This window comes from Panthera tigris, chromosome B3, assembly GCF_018350195.1.
Source record: "Panthera tigris isolate Pti1 chromosome B3, P.tigris_Pti1_mat1.1, whole genome shotgun sequence".
NCBI lineage: Eukaryota > Metazoa > Chordata > Mammalia > Carnivora > Felidae > Panthera > Panthera tigris.
In genome coordinates this window covers 143,885,293-143,906,931 of record NC_056665.1, presented here as the reverse complement: position 1 = coordinate 143,906,931, position 21,639 = coordinate 143,885,293, and the positions used below count along the sequence as shown (strand labels likewise).

At 45.3% G+C, this 21,639-nt stretch overlaps 1 protein-coding gene across 1 annotated transcript in view; it reads left to right on the top strand.

The window, feature by feature from the left end:
- Positions 1-2,627, top strand: part of CDC42BPB (CDC42 binding protein kinase beta) — a 102,177-nt gene extending 99,550 nt beyond the window's left edge. The window contains 2 exon segments of the mRNA XM_042990640.1: positions 1,355-1,381; positions 1,383-2,627. Coding sequence (XP_042846574.1) covers positions 1,355-1,381; positions 1,383-1,607 — 252 coding nt within the window. The 3' untranslated portion in view covers positions 1,608-2,627.
- Positions 2,628-21,639: the final 19,012 nt, after the last annotated feature.

Here is a 21,639-nt window from a genome sequence, read left to right as displayed (position 1 = left end):
TGCTGAATCCAAAGTCTTGAAGATTTAATAGTGTTTTCTTCTAAGAGTTTTATGGTTTGAGCTTTTGTATTTAGGTCATTGATCTATTTTGAATTAATTTTCTGTATGTTGGAGGTAGGGGGTCCAGCTTTATCCTTTCATATGTGAATATCTAGCACTATTTGTTGTAGAGACTTTTCTTTCCCTCATTGAATGGTCTTGGCACCCCAGTCAAAAACCAGTTTGCCGTGGCTGGATAGATTTATTTCTAGACTCTCAGTTCTATTCCACTGTTCTCTGTGCTAACACACACCACAGTGCATTACTGTTGTATTGTATTACATTTTGAAGAAGTTTGGGAAGTGTGATTCCTCCCATTTTTTCCTTAGTATTGACTACTCTGGGCCCCTTGCAATTCCGTATGAATTTGAGGACTGGCTTTTCCATTTCTGGAAAAAAGGAGAGAGCGCCATTGGAATTTCAGCAGGGATTGCCCTGAATCTGTGGATCACTATGGGGGAGTATTGCCATCTTAATGATGTTCAGTCTTCCTGTCCATGAACATGGGATGTTGTTCCATTTATTTAGATCATCTTTTAATTTTTGGGAATATTTTGTAGCCAACAGTTTCAGTGTAGAAATCTTTCACCTCTTTAAGTTTATTCGTAGTTAGGTGTTATTGCTTTGGATGCTATTTTGAATATAATGGTTTTCTTAATTTCCTTTTCACATTCTTCATTGCGGGTGTATAGAATCACAACTGATTTTTTGTGTGTTGATCTTGTACCCTGCAGCTTTGAGTTGGTTTGGGTTGGGTGGGAGAGTTGTGAGTTCTTCGGGATTTTCTGTATGTAGATCCATCTGTGAACAGAGATGGTTTAACTTCTTCCTTTCCAGCTTGGATGCCTTTTTCTTTTTCCTGCCTAATTGCTCTGGCGAGAACTTCTAGTACAATGTCGAACGGCAGTGGTGAATGCAGGCATCCTTGCTTGTTCCTCACCTTGTGGGGGAAGTTTTTGACTTGCACCATTTGGTATGAAGTGAGCTATGGGTTTTTCATGGACATTCTTTATCGTGTTGAGAAAGTTTATCATGAAAGTATCCCTTGTCTGACTTCAGACCGTCTGGTTTCTTCACTGTGGAGTTGCTTATTCCTCTGTAATTACTGAATTACTTGTGGGGTTATGATCTCTTACCAGCAACCTTAAGGACCGTGTGACACGCTGGTAAAGAGGGTGTGTTGTCCTAACAAGAAAGGGGACAGCAGCTGCCACATCTTGGCACCACAAATGGCCCCATCTGGCTGGGCGGCACACAGCCTCCACAGGCCCAGGGTGATTGGTTCATATGCCGACCCCCTCCTTTGTGTTAACAGCCCGACTCGGATTCGACCAAACACTCGACTCCATCGAACAGCTCCAACCCCAGTGGCCCCCCAAGCCCCAACTCCCCGCACAGGAGCCAGCTCCCCCTGGAAGGCCTGGAGCAGCCGGCGTCCGACGCCTGAGACCGCCAGCCTGCCGCCTCACCACCGTGGGGCCCGGGAGCTGGGGGTGGTCTCCACTGTCAGTGCCAAGACTGAGCTGACTCTCCAGTGTTGTCCGAGGAAACACAGACTCAATTTGTAGATATGGAGATAAAGAGAAATCTTTATTATAGTAATGATCAGTTACACGCCGCATGGGCTGTGGCGGTAGACCGGATCCACTCATCTGCACAGCTGTGAGGAAACACTTCCGTTTGCACATGAAGGACCAGCACCCAGCCCAGAACAAGCTGAGAAGCCGCACGGGGCCCCGCAGACACCCGGTGGGCCCAGCGCAGCCCTGCTGAGGAAGTAGCTCGGAACGCAGCCTCAGTGACGAGCCTGTTCCCTATTTCCTGAAACTTTCCTAGGACCTTAGGAGAATAGTAGGAAGTTGTGTGTCATTCCCAGTGTCACTAGAATTGTGAAGACAGGAAAGTGGAGGTTAGTTGGTGGCCTTTTTGTTCATTTAGCCATCACAGTCAGCTGCAGACGACCTTCCGCCGACCTCGTAGCCATGGACACAGGCCCCTGGTGAGTGACACCTGCCCTGGGTCCCTTGTGTGTTAGTCCATTCCCGGTCACAACCGTCAAGCGTCACCTGTATCTACTACTGTGAAGTCAGCTCACTTCCACAGCTTCTGCCTCACCGCAAAACCGGGGAGCGTCGAGCAGCATCCAGGCCGAGGCCTGCTGGGCGCGAGAAGGCCAGCGCCCCCGACGCCCCGCCCCTGCATGGAGCCCTGTGATTAGTGCCCGTATGCATCATGTAGACTCGCCCGACACACTCCTGCACATTGGCTCGGCCCGCGTATTTACTCTCACCCTTCCTTGCTCACGTGTTGAGTGATCGGGTTTGTGGCCTGTCCCATTAAAGGCTGATGGTTAACTGGCCAGCAGACACAGCTGGTCTTTGGCCCAGGACGGGCTTCTTCCCACTCTCCCGCTGGTCGACGTTCTTGGCGACGCTGTGTAAGACGTGCACTTACCTTGAGTCGGCACTGAGTGACGTGGGCACCACGGCCTGCCTGTGCGTGTCACACGCCCAGCACCTGCCTGCCCGCCCACCTCCCTGGGCCTTCTGCTGGGGCTGGCACCTGCTGGGGGTTCTGGTTTTTACTTTTTTAATGTAAGTCTGAGTCTTTGTAATTATTGAATCGTGAGAACATTTTTGAACAATTTACCTGTCAATAAAGCAGATGACAGCAATTTAAAGTTCTCAGTGGTCTGCCTGAGCGTGAGGACTTGTCACCCTGTGCGCATCTGGGTCCCCTGTGTGGGAAGTCCCTCCCCAAAAGTTGAAGGAGCCCCCCCTTACCTGCAGAAGCTGTTCTTGGTCATTCACTTGGGGTTGAAGGAGCCCCCCTTACCTGCAGAAGCTGTTCTTGGTCATTCACTTGGGGTGGGGGTGAGGGGTCCTGCAGAAGGCTCCTGTGTCCACATGGCAGGAACTGGCTTCCAGCATAGGGCCCTGGCGGGAGTCCTTGTGGGGCGACACCCTGACAGGGTAGGTAGGACCAGGCTTGAGCCCCTGGGTGGTGAGAGGGGCCACCTGGCTAGGTGCCCCTGCTAGGCCTCCAGGTAGCCAGCCATAGAAATTTCATCTGAATTTCAACCTGAGAGGAGGAGGAGCCCTCGAGGGTCATGGTCAGGGCCAGCAGGCTCCCATGAGACCCCCGCAAGGCAGAGCAGGGGCCCCAGGAGAGAAGCTGCACAAGAGAGGCTCCCATCTGGGGGGCTGCCTGGAGCAGTAGGGGGGACCTGTCCACCCACAAGCACGCGGGTTCCTCAGCAACCCTAGAGGACAGGATGGGGCAGGCCAGAGTCACCGGGAGCCAGCAGAACTTGGGATAGGGGGTGGGCAACCACACTGGGGGCTCTGCCCTGATGGCTTCATTTCCTCAAGGGTGTGCAGTAGCCTGTGGTACATCAAGTTCTGTTTGCCCTGAACCCCAGTAAGTTCTTGGTAAAACAAGGGCAGTGACCTGCCCACCCCTGCCAGAGCGGGAGGAGTGAGGGTACAGCAAAGTACGAACTGCAGCCGGCCCGGTGAAGGGCAGGCCGTGCTCCGGAACCAACCGCGGGGCCGTGGCAGCTCTGTGCCACCCAGCGCGGCCTGGGCCCTGCTCCGTGATGCACATCCCGCAGCCCATCTGTTCCCCTGGTCTTGGCGAGTCCACCACCCCCTACGTAGGGGACAGATGGCAATCCTCCCACCTGCCCCTGAAGGGGGATCGGAGTAGCAGTGACCACGCCGGGTACAGGCAGAGCCTTTCAGACACAGAAGCTGGGAAAACGGATAAAGGAGCACGAACGAGCTGTGCAGGGCAGAGGGAGCCGGGCCTCCAGGCAGGGCCTGAGATCCCGGCCCGGCTGAGGTCTGCTGCACGCGAGGATTAAAGTGAGCCATGCAGAGCGCCTGTCACTGAACAACAGGCACTCGGGCGTCCGCGGTCTCACAAAGAAGAGTCGCTGTACTAGCAGGATGGTGGCCTTGCACAGCGGAACGCTGCCCGGCACCGAGAGTGACACAGCACAACCATACACGACGGTGGACGTCGCCGACGAGATGCCGGCCGCACGGAACACAGCGGACGCGTCCACCCGACAGGAGCCCCCGGAGCGGCAGCCCGGGGGCCAGGCGCTGGCGATGCTTCCAGACGCACGCGCCGCTCCCACCGAAGGCTGGCGGACCGCTCCCCGAGCCCTCGTCCGTGCACTTCCACGCGCAGCCGTGGGATTCTCTCGCCCTGCTCCACCCCGGCACCCGCTCCCCAGGCCGGAGCCACCGCCGGGAAGGGCAGGCCTTGCGGCGACGCAACCCCCCCCCCCCCCCCCCCCCCCCCCCCCGCCCTGACACCCTGTGGGCAGCGAAGGGGCCGGACCCGCCCCGTCCCTCCAGGACAGCCTCCGGGTCTGGCGGACGTCCACGTGCTCAGCCCACGCCCCAGCCGTGGGAGCCTGAGCTGCTTGGTCCACACAGAGCCTCCAGCCGGTGGGCACCGCACCCACCGTTCCCCCCCTGGGGGCCCTCCGTCCCCCCACCGGACCGGCAGGAGGAGGAAGCCCTTCCGGCCTGGTACCAGCCAGCCAGTGAGAAAGCGCCACCAGCCCCAATGCCCGCTGCCCCCGGTGGGCCGCCACTCAGACCGGCCCCACCCAACCCCCTGCCTTTTCTCTACCGTGTTCCTCTCCTTTGGTCTCCGGACTTGCCTGCCCGCGGTTTCGCCACAGCCTGCACACCCCAAAGTGCAACTCCTCTGCCATTCCAGAACAAACCCGTTTTTCTGGTAAAATGGCCGGCTGTTGTGTTTGCAAGGTCGAAATTACATGGTGTCAAATATAGGATCCAGAGAAGACCCCCAACAGCCCCTGAGGCCGGCGAGCAACAGACTCCGTGAGCATGCTGCTTCCTCGTCGACCCCGGGGGGTAAGTCTCCTCCGCACCTGAGCTCCACTGTCTGCATTTTGAGCTCTCCAGATTTACTCAGGATCTGTCTAAAAGACTTTGTCCTTGGGATGCATACTTGTTTTTCTGAGGTTTTTTTTTTTTTTTTGATGTTTATTTTTGAGAGAGAAACAGAGCACAAGCGGGGGAGGGGCAGAGAGAGAGGTGGACACAGGATCCGAAGCAGGCTCCGGGCGCCATGCTGTCAGCACAGAGCCCCACGCTGGGCTCAAACCCATAGACGGAGAGATCATGACCTGAGCCAAAGCTGGACGCTCAACTGACTGAGCCACCCAGGCACCCCTTGTTTTTCTGAGCTTTTAAGCTAACTGTACAAGATCCAAATCTGCTAAGTTTTCTCAGGAGGGTCCTCCTTCCGGCACCCTGGCCAGCTTTGTTTAACAACTATGGTCCCTCCTCATGCACATTTTTAACCAAATGGGCAAATTTAGCTAAAGATAAGCCATTCAGGGAAACTTCAGGTCTCCCCAAAGTTAACTTTTCTCAAAATCAAATTAGAAGACCATGGCTCTAAATTTAAAGTAGGGGTTCCTGGGTGACTCAGTCAAATGTCTGACCCTTGATCTCAGGTCAGGTCTTGATCTACGGGTGGGGGAGTTCAAGCCCCACATTCAGCTCTGTGCTAGGCATGAAGCCTACTTAAAAAAAATAATAATATAAATGTAAACGAAGTGAATGAGATGTTTATTTTTAATTGGCACCTGGGGGCACCTGGGTGGCTCAGTCGGTTGAGCGTCCGACTTCGGCTCAGGTCATGATCTCACGGTTTGTGAGTTCGAGCCCCGCATCGGGCTCTGTGCTGACGGCTCAGAGCCTGGTGCCTGCTTCGGATTCTGTGTCTCCCTCTCTCTGCTCTTCCCTGGCTCACATGCTGTCTCTCTCTCAAAAATGAATGAAGATTAAATTGGCACCTGGAGTCTCCCAACATGTTCAGGACTCTAAGATCACCACTTTGCAAGAAAACCATTACTAAATTAAGGCAAAAGACAACTGGAAGACGACAGAATGGCTTGTGAGGCCTCAGTTTCTCTCTCCTGGCTTCCCTGTGTGCAGGTGCCTGGGGCCCTCCTGTGCTCATGCCTGCCTCCACAGCCTAGTTCTTTCCCTTTGCACCACCCCATCCTCCTCCATTCTAATCCTCTCTGAACTTACCTCTGACATTGGGTCAGGCCCAATGTTGGACGAAACTGGCCCAGTGAGAAAATCCTGAAAAGGATTTAGAGAAACAACTAGGAAGCCCAGACACGCAGTAGAGAATTTCACAGAACAATTACAGAAGGCTTTTCCTAAGCCTGTTGGTTGGCATGAAATTCAGGCTTGCACGCTGAACACCTTATGAACCTGTTCTTAACTGTTATGACTACAGATTGCTTTTAACGAAAACCCTGGCCTTCTTGGATGTCGGTTCCACCCAGGTAGCCTCTAACTCTGTGTTCATTAATGGGCCGAGCTGGGATCTTCCCTTTCTAGTTAAGAGGGCCGGGACGGAATGGGAAGCTTGTCCACTGCAGGCCCAGTTAAAGTAGCCAGCCGGCTCGCCTGCACCCTGGGTGATTCAACGAAAAGGAAGAACCGTGTGGTCCGTAATTTTCAACTCCGACAAATGGACGCCCCTAAGCAAAACTAAAAGCGGCCCGATCTTTACCGATATTGTAAAAAGCCAGGCCACTGGAAAAAGACCACTGGACGCTTAAGAGCTCCAGCCGCCTTCCACCCTCTGACCAGCCTTTCCAGATCCTTGGGAATGAGGGTCTCTCTGCCCTTATGGACACAAGAGCTACACTCAGTGCTCAACCCCACTACTGGCAAGCAGCCCCCGCCTCAGAGTGCTAACACCCTTCAAGTGGGAGGGGAGGGTCTCTAGGAAACCTCGAAAGGGTCCCGTCTCTGAACCTGGTCTCTCTTGCCCAGGCCCTCTAAGAGCTGCCCACCTTGTCTCCTTAGTTCCTTGGCCTCTGTACACTCACCGGGCCCAAATTCCGTAGAGAAGTACGCTGGGATTTCTTTCTCCCGGAAGGGGGAAGTAATTCTAGAATCCGACAGCGGCAACCAAAATAGCCAACCTGGTGAATCCCGTGACCCTTCAACATCTTTTAATTTGCTCAGTCGCCGACCGCACTGGAGCCGATTCCGAGGACACCAACCGTATGATCCTCCTGGACCAACCACCGCCCTCCGTATGGGCAAAATCCCCCACTGCTCCCGCCAGGATCCACAGCTCGCCTCCCATTAAGATCCCAACAGACCCCTCAGAGCCTCTCCCCGGAATTAACGGAAGCGCTGTAAACAAAGACACTCTGAGGGCACTTAGATGCTAACGGAACATCGGGAGGCTCGGGGTCTCATTATCCCCTGTAGTAGGGCCGGCGACACCCTTATTTTACCTGTAAGAAGACCCAGTGGCTGAGGAGGGAGGTCTGTCCAAGAACCCCAAGCCATAAATAACACTGTCCCAAACCTAAAACTAACGAAAGTCTAAGGTTTTCTCAGACTAGCTGGCTGTCGAAACTGGATTCCAAACCTCTCTCTTGTGGCCTGACCCAGACATGTTCTCTAAAGAAACCAACAAACTTGACCCTATCATCTGGGACGATCAGGATGACATAACCTTTGGGGCCTTAAAGAAAAGCTTAATGAGGCCTCCTGCCCTCGGACGCCCTCATTATCAACTCCCCTCTTCCTTTTTTGTATATGAGGAGGAAGAGAATGCCCTTTGAGCATCCACCCCCAAATGAGCCATTCCTGCCACCACCCTTTTGGCTCAGGCCAGTGAGGAGACAGACCCGGGACCCCTGTTGCCATCCCCATGCTTGGTGCAGTCGAGACGCCCCTGAACACCCACCAGCCTCCGGCCAGTCATCTCCCCCCTGTGAAACCCCCTTCCTAACTGCTCCTCCCAGAACTCCTTCCCCAACAGTCAACGTCTCCCTGCCACCCTCCTCCCTCCCTCACAGACAGCATCTGTCACCACTGCCAACAGATCACCTCTGATTCTGTGTGATAATTTACAGGAAACTCCTGTAACCAATGCAAGTTTTTCATGGGAAAATGAAAAATACTGAAGAAGGCTCAAGATGGCAGTGTGGTACCATCGGGAACTCCCTTCGTCTCATGGACGTGACGATCTACAACTACATTCAGAACAGTTCCCAATGATGGGGACCTAGAAACTGGATGACCAGAGCCTCCACAATGAGGGGCAGCACAGAGACAGGCAGAAGAGGCAGAGACACAGTCTCTCTGAGGAAAACCCACACCAGGTGCAGCGCCCCCACAGTGGACAGGATCTCATGGGTACAAAAGTTTTCCCTGATTAGAGCTCCACATCAGGCACCCCCACTCTCAGATCCTGCACAGGAGACAGGCCCCCAAAACACTTGGCTTCAAACATCAACAGGGAGTACGTCTTGCAAAACTACAGAACTGTAAGAAAAGGGAAACCCACTCTTAAAGGATTAACACGCAGACTCACCGGTCAGTTGGCCCAGAAACCAGTGCAAACACACCATTTCAAAACATGCATATGCCATAGGTGGAGACACACTTCTTAACCGTGGGGCACCTGCCAGAGAGCAGGGAGGCCGCTGGGACCGCTGGGCTCAGGCCCCAGGGACTGAGATGCTGGCATGGCCATTTTTTCCAGCTCATTCTGTATGGACCCCAATGCTGGCAAGTGCCGTTTTGAAATCCTCCCTCTAGACTGCTAACCACAGGGTGCACACCCGAGAGCCCCGCACAAGCCTGGCTCTGCAGAGGCCTCGGCTGACAGGGTGTTAATGCGGCTCGTGAGTGAGCCACGCCAGTCACAGCAGCGCCTCACAGCCGGCCAGGCGAGGTGTCGGCCCTGCCCACCAGCACACCCGCAGCCGTCTCGGCCCCCCTGCGACAGAAGGGCGCACGCAGCCCACACAAGGGACACCCTGGAGCACTTGGCTCTGGTGGCCGGGGGGAGACTGCGCTTCTTGGCCCTACAGGACTTTTCCTGCATAGGCTGCTCCTTGAAGAGCAGGAAAAGTAACTGAACTACCTAATACACAGAAGCAAACACAGAGTCAGGCAAAATGGACAGAGAGGAATATGTTCCAAACAAAATAACAAAACAAAACCTGAGAAAAAGAACTAAATGAAACTGAGATAAGCATCAGCCTCACAGTTCAAAGTAATAGTCATAAAGATGCTGACCGAACTCGGGAGAAGAACAGATAAAACAGTGTGGACTTCAACCAAGATGCAGACAGTGTAAGAAAGTAGCATGAAAACAAGTAGAAAATACACTGGAGGAAATAGCAACAGGTTTGAGGTTGCAGAAGAACGAATGAGAGATCAGGAAGACAGGAGCAGAAACCACCCAAAATAAAGAACAAAAAGAAAAAAGAATTAAAAGAAATGAGAAGAGTTGAAGAGGCCTCTGGGACAACATCAAGTGTTCTAACATTTGTGTCGCAGGGGTCCCAGAAGGAGAGAGAGAATGGGGCAGAAAACTTCTTTCAACAAGTAACGGTTGAAAACTTCATTAACCTGCAGAAGGAAACAGACGTCCAGACCAGGACACACAGAGAGCCCCAAACAAGATGAACCCAGAGAGAGCCACACCAAGACACATTATAGCTAAAATGTCAAAAGTTAAAGACACGGAAGGGAGGGGAGACAGACAATGCCCCTAAATCTGGGGGCACAGCAAAAGCGGTTCTAAGAGGGAAATTCATAGCAGTACAGGTCACCTTAACAAATAAAAACCTCAAACAATATAACTTTACACTTAACGGGACTAGAAAAAGAAGAATAAATAAACTAAGCCCAAAGGTAATAGAAGAAGGAAGGAAATAAACATCAAATTACAAATAAATTAGAGACTTAAATATTAAAGATTAATGAAACTAAGTGCTGCTTCTTTGAAAAAAACAATATTGATAAGCCATTAGCATGACTCATCAAGAAAAATGAAAGAATTCAAATAAAATTGGAAATGAAAGAGAAGTTACAACGAACACCACAGAACTATAAAGGATTACACAGGACCGCTGTGAAAAATTCTACACCAACAGAGGAGGGGCCAAAGTGGTGGAGCAGCATGGAAGGGTTTTTTTTTTTTTTTTTTTTTTTTTTTTTTTTTGCCTCTCTGATCCCTAAAATGCAGCTAGATCCACACCAAACCATCTTGCACACCTAGAAAACTGATCTGAGGATTAACACAACAATCTGCACAACCTGAACCACAGAATTCAGCAGGTACGCAGCATGGATTGGTGAACTGGGGGAGAGAGAAGCTGAGGGTAGAGAGCTGTTTTTGTGGAGAGAGGACAGAGATGGGGGGAGAGTACAGGAAAAGCACCCCCCTCAAAAGCAGCTGGAGAGAAAGAAAAGTGGAAACACCCATTAAGAGACTTAACACGAAAGGGGGAAAGGAAAAAGAAGAAGGTTTAAATACTGTTAAGATTATAAACGGTGGGAGTGCAGAGTCTGATACCTGCACTCCGCAGCTCAATAACTGGCAGTGCTCTGGTGGAAAGGACGAATCCCCTGGAGCAGATAGCGAGGTCTGAGGGGTCCGAGGGCCACATGGGGAGAGGAGGTTCCCCTGCTGGGAGGACACTTGGTAGAGGCTGTGCGGCCTCCCCACAGGCAAAGGTCCCAGTGGACCCTGGAGAACAGCCACGTTTGCTGGTGTTGGAACAAGGATGTTAATGGTGAAGCCTGGCGCCAGGTATGTGTCATGATTGACCATAACCCCTGAACTGCTGCTGTGACATGATCACACGAACTTTTTCTGGGGCAGGCTAACACCTGGCTGCAGTCTCCGGGCCTCTGCAGCAGTGTCGTCCTGCAAACGTTCCTGGGGGCAGGCCAGCACCCAGCCACTACTCAGCAGGCCCCTCCCCCAGAGGATCTGAGCGAGTCAAAGTTGCAGGGCCCTCAGAAGTGAGGGGTCTGGAAACACAGCCCCATCTGGGATAAAACTCAGGAGAGAGGTGCCACAAGACAAGCTGACAGCTTGGTCATGGACAGTGTAGAAGCAGGGAGTGGACGGAAGCTGGAGACAAAGGAAGGGTGCTTGATTATGGGTTGGGGACAGCACAGAGTTCTGATGCTAGAGACTGGGTAGCTGGGTGATGCCATTTTCACCCCCCCCCCCCCCCCCGTGCATGCACACACAGTACACACACCACAACGACCCACCACAGTAAACTGGGCAGCGCCACCTACTGGAGAATGGAGCTACTACACCAAGCCCCGCCCAAGAGGAACACCCCAAGTCTCCGCCTGCTTAGTTTATGGACTATAAAGTGCTTCATAGTTTGACTTCTAGGGAAAACTGGATGTAATTTCAGTCATATTTCATTCTGTTTGCTGGTCCATCTATTCAATTTTTCTTTTCTTATTCTTTAATACAGAAAGATAAAAAAATTTATTTTTATTTCTATAAACGATCTTTAATATTTTTCTGCTATATTTTTTACTTTCTTGTAAATTTTTTTAAATTCTTTAATTTCATCATCTCATTTTATTCTATTGTATTCATTTTTTTTAATTTTTAAACGTTTTATTTTAATTTCCCTTTTTTTCTATATTTTATCAAGGTTCTTTCAACAACCAAATCAAAACACACCTAGGATTCAACATCCGTTATTTGATTTTTTGTGTGTTGTTTTTAGTTTTTTAATTTTTATTTACTTATTTTCTTTTTCTTCCCCCAACATGAAACAAAGGAATTCACCGCAAAAGTAAGAATAGGAAGAAGTCACAGCCTGTGACTTAACACAGATATAACCACAATTTAGAATCACAATAAGAAGATGGGGTTGTAAAAAGCATAGAATCCCTTTCTGCAGAGATAAAAGAAGTAAAATCTAGTCAGGATGAAATTAAAAATGCTATAACCTAGATGCAATCTCGAATGGATGCCACGGTGGCAAGGATGGATGAAGGAGAGCAGCCAGTCAGTGATATAGAGGACAAATTTCTGGAGAATAAGGAAGCAGAAAAAAAGAGGGAAACTAAGCCAAAAGAGCACAATATAAGAATTAGAGAAATCAGTGACTTGTTAAAAAGGAATAGCATCTGAATGAAAGAAAATGGAGAGAGAGAAAAAGGGTGGAAGTGTTATGTGAGCAAATCAGAGTGGAAAACTTTCCTAACCTGAGGAAAGACACAGACATCAAAATCCAGGAAGCAGAGAGGACTCCCATTAGATTTAACAAAAACTGACCATTAACAAGGCATATCATAGTCAAATTCACAAAATACTTAGGCAAGGAAAGAATCATGAAAGCAGCAAGGGGGAAAAACGTCCCTAACCTACAAAGGAAGACAGATCAGGTTCACGGCAGACCTATCCACAGAAACTTGGCAGGCCAGAAAGGAGTGGCAGGATATATTCAACACGCTGAATCAGAAAAATATGCAGCCAAGAATTCTTTATGCAGAAAGGCTGTCATCCAAAATAGAAGGAGAGAGAAAAAATTTCCCAAACCCAAACCAAAGGAATTTGTGACCACTAAACCAGCCCTGCAAGAAATTTTACAGGACACTCTCTTGAGGAGAGAAAAGATGAAACAAAACAAGACCAGAAGCAACAAAGACTAGAAGGACCAGAGAACGCCACTAGAAACTCCCAACTCTACAGGCAACATAATGGCAATAAATTCATATCTTTCAGTACTCACTCTAAATGTCAGTGGACTAAATGCTCCAATCAAAAGACATAGGGTAACAGAATGGATAAGAAAACAAGATCCATCTATGTGCTGTATACAAGAGACCCATTTTAGACCTAAAGACACCTTCAGATTCAAAGAAAGGGGATGGAGAACCATCTATCATGCTAATGGTCGCCAAAAGAAAGTTTAACCAAGAAGTTAAAGAGGAAATTAAAAAGTACATGGAAGGCAATGAAAATGATAACATCACAGCCCAAAACCTCTGGGACAGCAAAGGCGGTAATAAGAGGGAAATATATAGCAATCCAGGCCTTCCTGAAGAAGGAAGAAAGGTCTCAGATATACAACCTAACCTTTTACCTTAAAGAACTGGAAAAAGAACAGCAAATAAAACCCAAAACCAGCAGAAGATGGGAAATAATAAAGATTAGAGCAGAAATCAATGGTATTGAAAGCAAATAAAACAAAACAAAAACAGATCAATGAAACCAGGAGCTGGTTCTTTGAAAGAATTATCAAAATTGATAAAACTCTAGTCAGTTTAATCAAAAAGGAAAAGGAAAGGACTCAAATAAAATCAAGAATGAAAGAGGAGAGATCACAACACTGCAGAAATACAAACAATGATGAGAACATTATGAGCAATTATATGTTAATAAATTGGGTAATCTGGAAGAAATGGGAAAATTCCTGGAAAGATATAAACTACCAAAACTGAAACAAGAATAGACCCATAACCATTAAAAAAAAAAAAATCTAATTAGTAATCAAAAATCTCCCAAAAACCAAGAGTCCATGGCTGGATGGCTTTCCAGGGGAATTCTAGCAAACGTTTCAAGAAGAGGTAACAACTATTCTTTTGAAGCTGTTCCAAAAAAATAGAAATGGAAGGAAAACTTCCAAACTCATTCTATGAAACCAGCATTACCTTGATTCCAAAACCAGACAAAGACCCCCACTAAAAAGCAGAACCACAGACCAATTTCCCTGATGAACATGGATGCAAAAATCCTCAACAAGATAATAGCCAACCAGATCCAACAATACATTAAAAAAATTATTCACCATGACCAAGTGGGATTTATACCTGGGGTGCACGGCTGGTTCAATATCTGCAAAAAATTCCATGTGATTCATCACATCAATAAAAGAAAGAACAAAAGGACAAAAACCACACAATCCTCTCAGTAGATGCAGAGAAAGCCTTTGACAAATTACAGCATCCTTTCTTGATAAAAACTCTCAAGAAAGTAGGGATAGAAGGATCATACCTCAAGATCTTAAAAGCCATATATGAAAGACCCAACTCTAATATAATTTTCAATGGGGAAAAACTGAGAGCTTTCCCCCTAAGGTCAAGAACATGACAGGGATGTCCACTCTCGCCACTATTATTCAACACAGTATTGGAAGTCCTAGCCTCAGCAGTCACACAATGTGAAGGAATAAAAGGCATCCAAATTGGCCAGGTGGATGCCAAACTTTCACTCTTCACAGACACTCTGATACTCTATATGGAAAACCCAAAAGATTCCACCAGAACACCACTATAAGTGATCCATGAATTCAGCAAAGTTGCAGGATGTAAAATCAACGCACAGAAATTGGTTACATTTCTATACACCAATAATGAAGCAATAGAAAGAGAAATCAAGGAATCAATCCCATTTACAACTGCACCAAAAACCATAAAATACCTAGGAATAAACCTAACCAGGGAGGTGAAAAACCTATACACTGAAAACTATAGAAAGTTTATGAAAGAAATTGAAGACGACACAAAAAAATGGAAAAATATTCATGCTCATGGATTGGAAGAACAAATGTTATTAAAATGTCAATGCTACCCAAACCAATCTACATATTCAATGTAATCCCTATCAAAATAACACCAGCATTCTTCACAAAACTAGAACAATCCTAAAATTTGCATGGAACCAGAAAAGACCCTGAATAGCCAAAGCAATCCTGAAAAAGCAAACTAAAGCAGGAGGCATTACAATCCCAGACTTCAAGCTGTATTACCAAGCTGTATTCATCAAGACAGTAATGGTACTGGCACAAAAAACAGGCACTCAGATCAATGGAACAGAATAGAAAACCCAGAAATGAACCCATAAACGTATGGCCAACTAATCTTTGACAAAGCAGGAAAGAATATCCAATGGAATAAAGACCATTGCTCTTCAGCAAACAGTGCTGGGAAAACTGGACAGCGACACGCAGAAAAATGAACCTGGACCACTTTCTTACACCATACACAAAAATAAACTCAAAATGGATGAAAGACCTAAATGTAAGACAGGAAGCCATCAAAACCCTAGAGGAGAAAGCAGGCAAAAACCTCTCTGACCTTGGCCGCAGCAACTTTTTACTCAACACATCTCTGGAGGCAAGGGGAAAAAAAAGCAAAAATGATCTATTGGGACCTCATCAAGATAAAAAGCTTCTACACAGTGAAAGAAACAATGAACAAAACTAAAAGGCAATTGATGGAATGGGAGAAGGTATTTGCAAATGACCTATCAGATAAAGGGTTAGTACCCAAAATCTACAAAGAACTTCTCAAACTCAACACCCAAAAAAACAAATAATCCAGGGAAAAAATGGGCAAAAGACATGAATAGACACTTTTCCAAAGAAGACATCCAGATGGTTAACAGACACATGACAAAATGCTCAATATCACTCATCAGGGAAATACAAATTAAAACCACAATGAGATACCACCTCACACTTATCAGATGGCTAACATTAACAACCCAGGCAACAACAGATGTTGGCAAGAATGCAAAGAAAGAGGAACTCTTTTGCACTGCTGGTGGGAATGCAAACCGGTACAGCCACTCTGGAAAACAGTGTGGAGGTTCCTCAAAAAATTACAAATAGAACTACCCTACAACCCAGCAATTGCACTACTAGGTATTTATCCAAGGGATACACGTGTGCTGTTTTGAAGGGGCACATGCACCCCAATGTATATATATAGCAGCCCTATTGACAATAGCCAAAGTATGGAAAGAGCCCAAATGTCCATCAGCAGATGAATAAATCAAGACGGTGGTGTGTGTGTGTGTGTGTGTGTGTGTGTGTGTGTGTGTATATCTATCTATATCTATATGATGGAGTATTACTCGGCAATCAAAAAGAATGAAATCTTGCCATTTGCAACTACATGGATGGAACTAGAAGGTATTATGCTAAGTGAAATTAGTCAGAGAAAGACAAATATATGACTTTACTCATACGTGGAATTTAAAATACAAAACAGATGAACATGAAGGGACACAAAAACATGAAAACAAGAAGGGGGACAAAACATAAGAGACTCTTCAATACATAGAACAAACTGAGGATTGCTGGAGGGGGTCGTGGGTGGGGGGATGGGCTAAATGGGTAAGGAGCGTTAAGGAAGACGCTTGTTGGGATGAGCACTGGGTGTTATACATAGGGGATGAATCACTGGAATCTACTCCTGAAATCATTATTGCACTATATGCTAACTTGGATGTAAATTAAAAAAAAAAAAAAAGATAAAAAAAAAGAAAAATTACACACCAACAAACTGAACAACCTTTAAGAAATGGATAAATTCCTAGAAACATACAATCTTCCAAGACTGAATCAGGAAGAAAGAGAAAATCTGAACACACTGATTACTAGTAATTAAATTGAATTCATAATAACGACTTTTAAAAACTCCCCAAAAGTCCTGAACCAGATGGATTCACAGATGAATTCCACCAAACATTAAAAGAATTAATACCTATTCTCAAACTGTTCCAAAAAATAGAAGAGAGAGGAATGCTTCCAAATTCATTCTGAGGCCAGCCTACCCAGATACCAAAACCAGGCAAAGATACTACAAAAGAAAAAAAAAAAAGAAAAGAAAGAAAAGAAAATTAAAGGCCAATAACGCTGATGAACATAGATACAAAACTCCTTGACAAAATATTAGCAAACCAAATTTAATACATTAAAAGGATCATTCACCACAATCAAGGAGGATTTATTCCAAAGATACAAAGATGATTCAAAATCTTCACAATCAGCATGATATACCACATTAACAAGATTAAGGATAAAAGTCGTATGATCATCTCAATAGATGCAAAAAAAGGCATTTTTGACAAAATTCAACATCTACTCATGATAAAAACTCTCAACAAAGTAGTTGTAGAGAGAACATACCTTAATATAATAAAGGCCTTATATGAAAAACCCACAGCTAACATAAAATTCACTGGTGAAAAGCTCCAAGTTTTTCCTCTAAGATCAGGAACAAGACAATGATATGAACTCACCACTTTTATTCAACATGGTACTGGAATTCCTAGCCACAACAATCAGACAAGAAAAGGAAATAAAAGGCATCCAAAATGGTATTGTAAAAAAAGAACTGGAAGGATCACTAGTTTCAGATGACATATAACATATCAGAAAATTTTAAGACTCCACCGAAATATTATTAGAATAAATGAATTCATGGGGCGCCTGGGTGGCTCAGTTGGTTGAGTGTCCGACTTCAGCCTAGGTCAAGATCTCATTCCAGAGTTCAAGCCCTGCATCAGGCTCTGTGCTGACAGCTCAGAGCCTACAGCCTGTTTCGGAATCTGTGTCTTGCTCTCTCCCTGCTCCCACCCACTCATTCATTCATTCATTCTCTCTCCCTAAAAAATAAATAAAACATTTAAAAAAATTTAAAAATAAGAATAAATGAATTCAGTAAAGTTGCAGAATACAAAATATTAAAAATCTGTTGTGTTTCTTTAAACATTTTTAAGTTTATTTGCCTTGAAAGGGAGAATCGCAAGCAGGCTCCACACTGCCAGCACAGAGCCCAACACAGGGTTTGAACTCACAAACCATGAGATCATGACCTGAGCCAAAATCCAGAGTCAGATGCTTAACCAATTGAGCCACCCAGGCACCTGTTGTGTTTTTATACACTAATAACAAACTAGCAGAAAGAGAGATTAAGAAAACAATCTCATATACAATTGATGAGAAGAATAAGATACCCAGGAATGTATTTAACCAAAGAGATGAATTAACTGTACTCTGAAAACAGTAAGACACTGATAAGATAAATTGAAGACAACACAAATAAAGAGAAAGATATATCATGCTGATGGATCGAAAAAAATTAATACTGTTAAAATGTCCATACTACCCAAGCAATCTACAGAACCAGTGAAATCCCTATCAAAATGCCAACAGTATTTTGCACACAAGTAGAACAAGTAATCCTAAAATTTGAATGGAACCACAAGGCCCCAAATAGCCAAAGCAATCTTGAGAAAGAATAATCAAGCTGGGAGTATCACAATTCCAGATTTGAAACCATACTACAAAACTGCAGTAATCAAAACCGTATGGTATTTGCAAAAAAAAAAAAAAAAGATCAATGGAGCAAAATGATAAAACCAGAAATAAGCCCATGCACATATGACAAAAGAGGCAGGAATATAAAATGAGGGAAAGATGGCCTCTTCAATAAATGGTGCTGGGAAAAGTGGACAGCTACATACAAAGAAACTAGACCACTGTCTCTATGCCACACACAAGAATAAACTCAAAATGGATTAGAGATCTAAATGTGAGACCTAGAACCACAGAAATCCTAAAAGAAAACATAGGCAGCAAATTCTTGGACATCAGCCTCAGCAATATTTTTCTGGCTCTCTGCCCCTAGGCAAGAGAGACAAGAGCAAAAATAAACAATTGGGACTACATGAAACTAAAAAGGTTTTGCACAGCAAAGTAAACCATCAACAAAATAAAGGCAACTACTGATTGGGAGAAGCTGTTTGCAAATTATGTATCTGATAAGGGATTAACATCCAAAATACATAAAGAACTCATACAACTCAGTACATGTACGTATGTATGTGTACACACACACACACACACACACACACACACACACACAAAATCCAATTAAAACATGGGCAGAGGACCTAAACATTTTTCCAAAAAGACATACAGATGGCCAACAGATACATGCAAAGATGCCCAGCACCACTAACCATTAGAGAAATGTCAACCCCAAACTGCAATGGGATATCCATTTCACACATAGCAGAATGGCTAGTATGAAAATGACAAGAAAAAACAAGTGTTGGTAAGGATGTGGAAAAAAGGAAACCCTCATGCACTACTGGTGGGGATGTAACCTGGTGTAGTCACTATGGAATACAATATGGAGGCTTTTCAAAAAAATTAAAACTAGAAATACCATATAATCTACTAATCCCATTTCTGGGTACTTACCCAAAGAAAATGAAACCATTAATTTTGAAAAGAACTATGCTCCTGTATGATTTATGCAGCATCATTTACAACAGCCAAGATGTGGAAGCAGCCCAAGTGTCCATCAATAGATGAGTGGAGGGGCGCCTGGGTGGCTCAATCGGTTAAGCGTCCAACTTCAGCTCAGGTCATGATCTCGCAGTTTGTGAGTTCGAGCCCCACGTCGGGCTCTGTGCTGACAGCCCTGAGCCTGGAGCCCACTTCAGATTCTGTGTCTCCCTCTCTCTCTGCCCCTCCCCAACTTGTGCATGCTCTCTCTCTCAAATATAAATAAACATTAAAAAAATTAAATAGATGAATGGATAAAGAAGATCTGGTGTGTATAAACAATGGAATATTACTCAGCCATAAAAAAGAATGAAATCTTGCCACCTGCAGCAACATTGATGGAACGAGAGGGTATAATGCTGTGAGAGATAAATCAGAGTAAGAGAAATACCATATATTTTCCTTGTATATAGAATCTAAGAGTAAAAACAAATGAACAAACAGACTCATAGACACAAAGAACAAACAGGTAGCTTGCCAGAGGGAAAGGGAGAAGAGAGATGGATGAAATTGGTGAAGGGGATTGAAGGCACAACTTCCAATTACAGGGGCACCTGGCTGGTTCAGTCAGTAGAGTACGGGACTCTTGATCTCAGGGTTGTGAGTTCAATCCCCATTTCAAAAGTAGAGAATACTTTAAAAGTCTTTAAAAAAACACTTTCGATTATAAAATAAACCACAGGGATGAAAAGTACAGCATAGGGAATATAGTCAATAATATTGTAATACATTCGTATGGTGGCAGATAGTAACTACACTTATGGTGAACATTTTGTAATGCATATAATTGTTAAGTCACTATGTTATATAGCAAATATAATATTGTATATCAACTATAATTCAATTAAATATTTAAAAGTTGGGGGCACCTGGGTGGCTCAGTCGGTTGAGCATCTGACTTTGGCTCAGGTCATGATCTCATGGTTTCTGGGTTTGAGCCCAAGTTAGGCTCTGTGCTGATAGCTCAGAGCTTAGAGCCTGCTTCAGATTCCGTGTCTCCTTCTCTCTGCCCCTCCCCCGCCATGTTCTGTCTCTCTCAAAAATAAACATAAAAAAAACACATAAAAAATATATTAAAAATTTAGAAAAAAAAATCTCACAACTTCATCAAAAAGAATAAAATAGCACCGAAAAATAAATTTAGCCAAGGAGATGAAAGAACTGTACTCTGAAAACTGTAAGACATTAATGAAATAAAGAGGACACAGAAGATGGAAAAATAAACTATGTGAATTGGAAAAGCTGATGTTAAAATGTCCATACCACCCAAAGCAACCTACAGATTCAATGGAATCTGTGTCAAGATACCAATGGCATTTATCACGGAATTAGAACAAATAATCCTATATTTACACGGAACCACAAAAGATCATGCATAGCCAAAGAAACCTTGAAAAAGAACAAAATTAGAATCTTGCTCCCCGATTTCAAAGTATACTACAAAGCTGTGGGAATCAATACGGTATGGTACTGGCACAAAAACACACATAGATCAATGGAACAAAACACTGAGCTCAGAAATAAACCCACACTTACATGGTCAACTAATCTATGACCAAGGAGGCAGGAATATCCAGTGAAGAAAAGACAGTCTCTTCAAGAAATGGTGCTGGGAGAACTGGACAGCTACATGCAAAAGAGTGAAACTGGACCACGTTCTTACACCACGCACAAAAACAAACTTTAAATGGATTAAAGACCTAAACAGAACACCTGAAACCATAAAAATCCTAGAAGAAAAAAGGCAGCAAGCTCTTTGATATTAGTCTGAGCAATAGTTTTTTGGATCTGTCTCCTCAGGCAAGGACAACAAAAGCAAAAATAATCACATGAAACTACATCAAAATAAAAAGCTTTTGCACAGCAAACCAAACCATCAACAAAACAAAAAAGTGACATACTGAATGAGAGAAGCTATTTGTAAACACTGTATCTGATAAGGGGTTAACATTAAAAATATATAAAGAATTCATGGGGGCACCTGGGTGGCTCAGTTGGTTAAACGTCCAAATTCGGCTCAGGACATGATCTCCCATTTCATGGGTTCGAGCCCCACATCGGGCTCTGTGCTGACAGCTCAGAGCCTGGAACCTGCTTTGGATTCTGTGTCTCCCTCTCTCTCTGTCCCCCACCTCCTGCTCATGCTCTTTCAAAAATAAACATTAAAAAAAATTTTTTTTAATTCTTAAAACTCAGTATCAAAAAAACCAATCCAATTTTTTTAAGTGGGCAGAAAACCTGAATAGACAGTTTTCCAAGAAGACATACGGATGGCCAACAGACACACGAAAAGCAGCTCACCGGCGCTACCCGTCAGGGAAATGCCGATCCAAACCACAACGAGGTGTCAGCTCGCACCTGTCAGAATGGCTTTTAAAGTCAACCACAGGGGCGCCTGGGTGGCGCAGTCGGTTAAGCGTCCGACTTCAGCCAGGTCACGATCTCGCGGTCCGTGAGTTCGAGCCCCGCGTCAGGCTCTGGGCTGATGGCTCGGAGCCTGGAGCCTGTTTCCGATTCTGTGTCTCCCTCTCTCTCTGCCCCTCCCCCGTTCATGCTCTGTCTCTCTCTGCCCCAAAAATAAAAAAAAAAAAAAAAAAGTTGAAAAAAAAAATTAAAAAAAAATAAAAATAAAAAAAAAATAAAGTCAA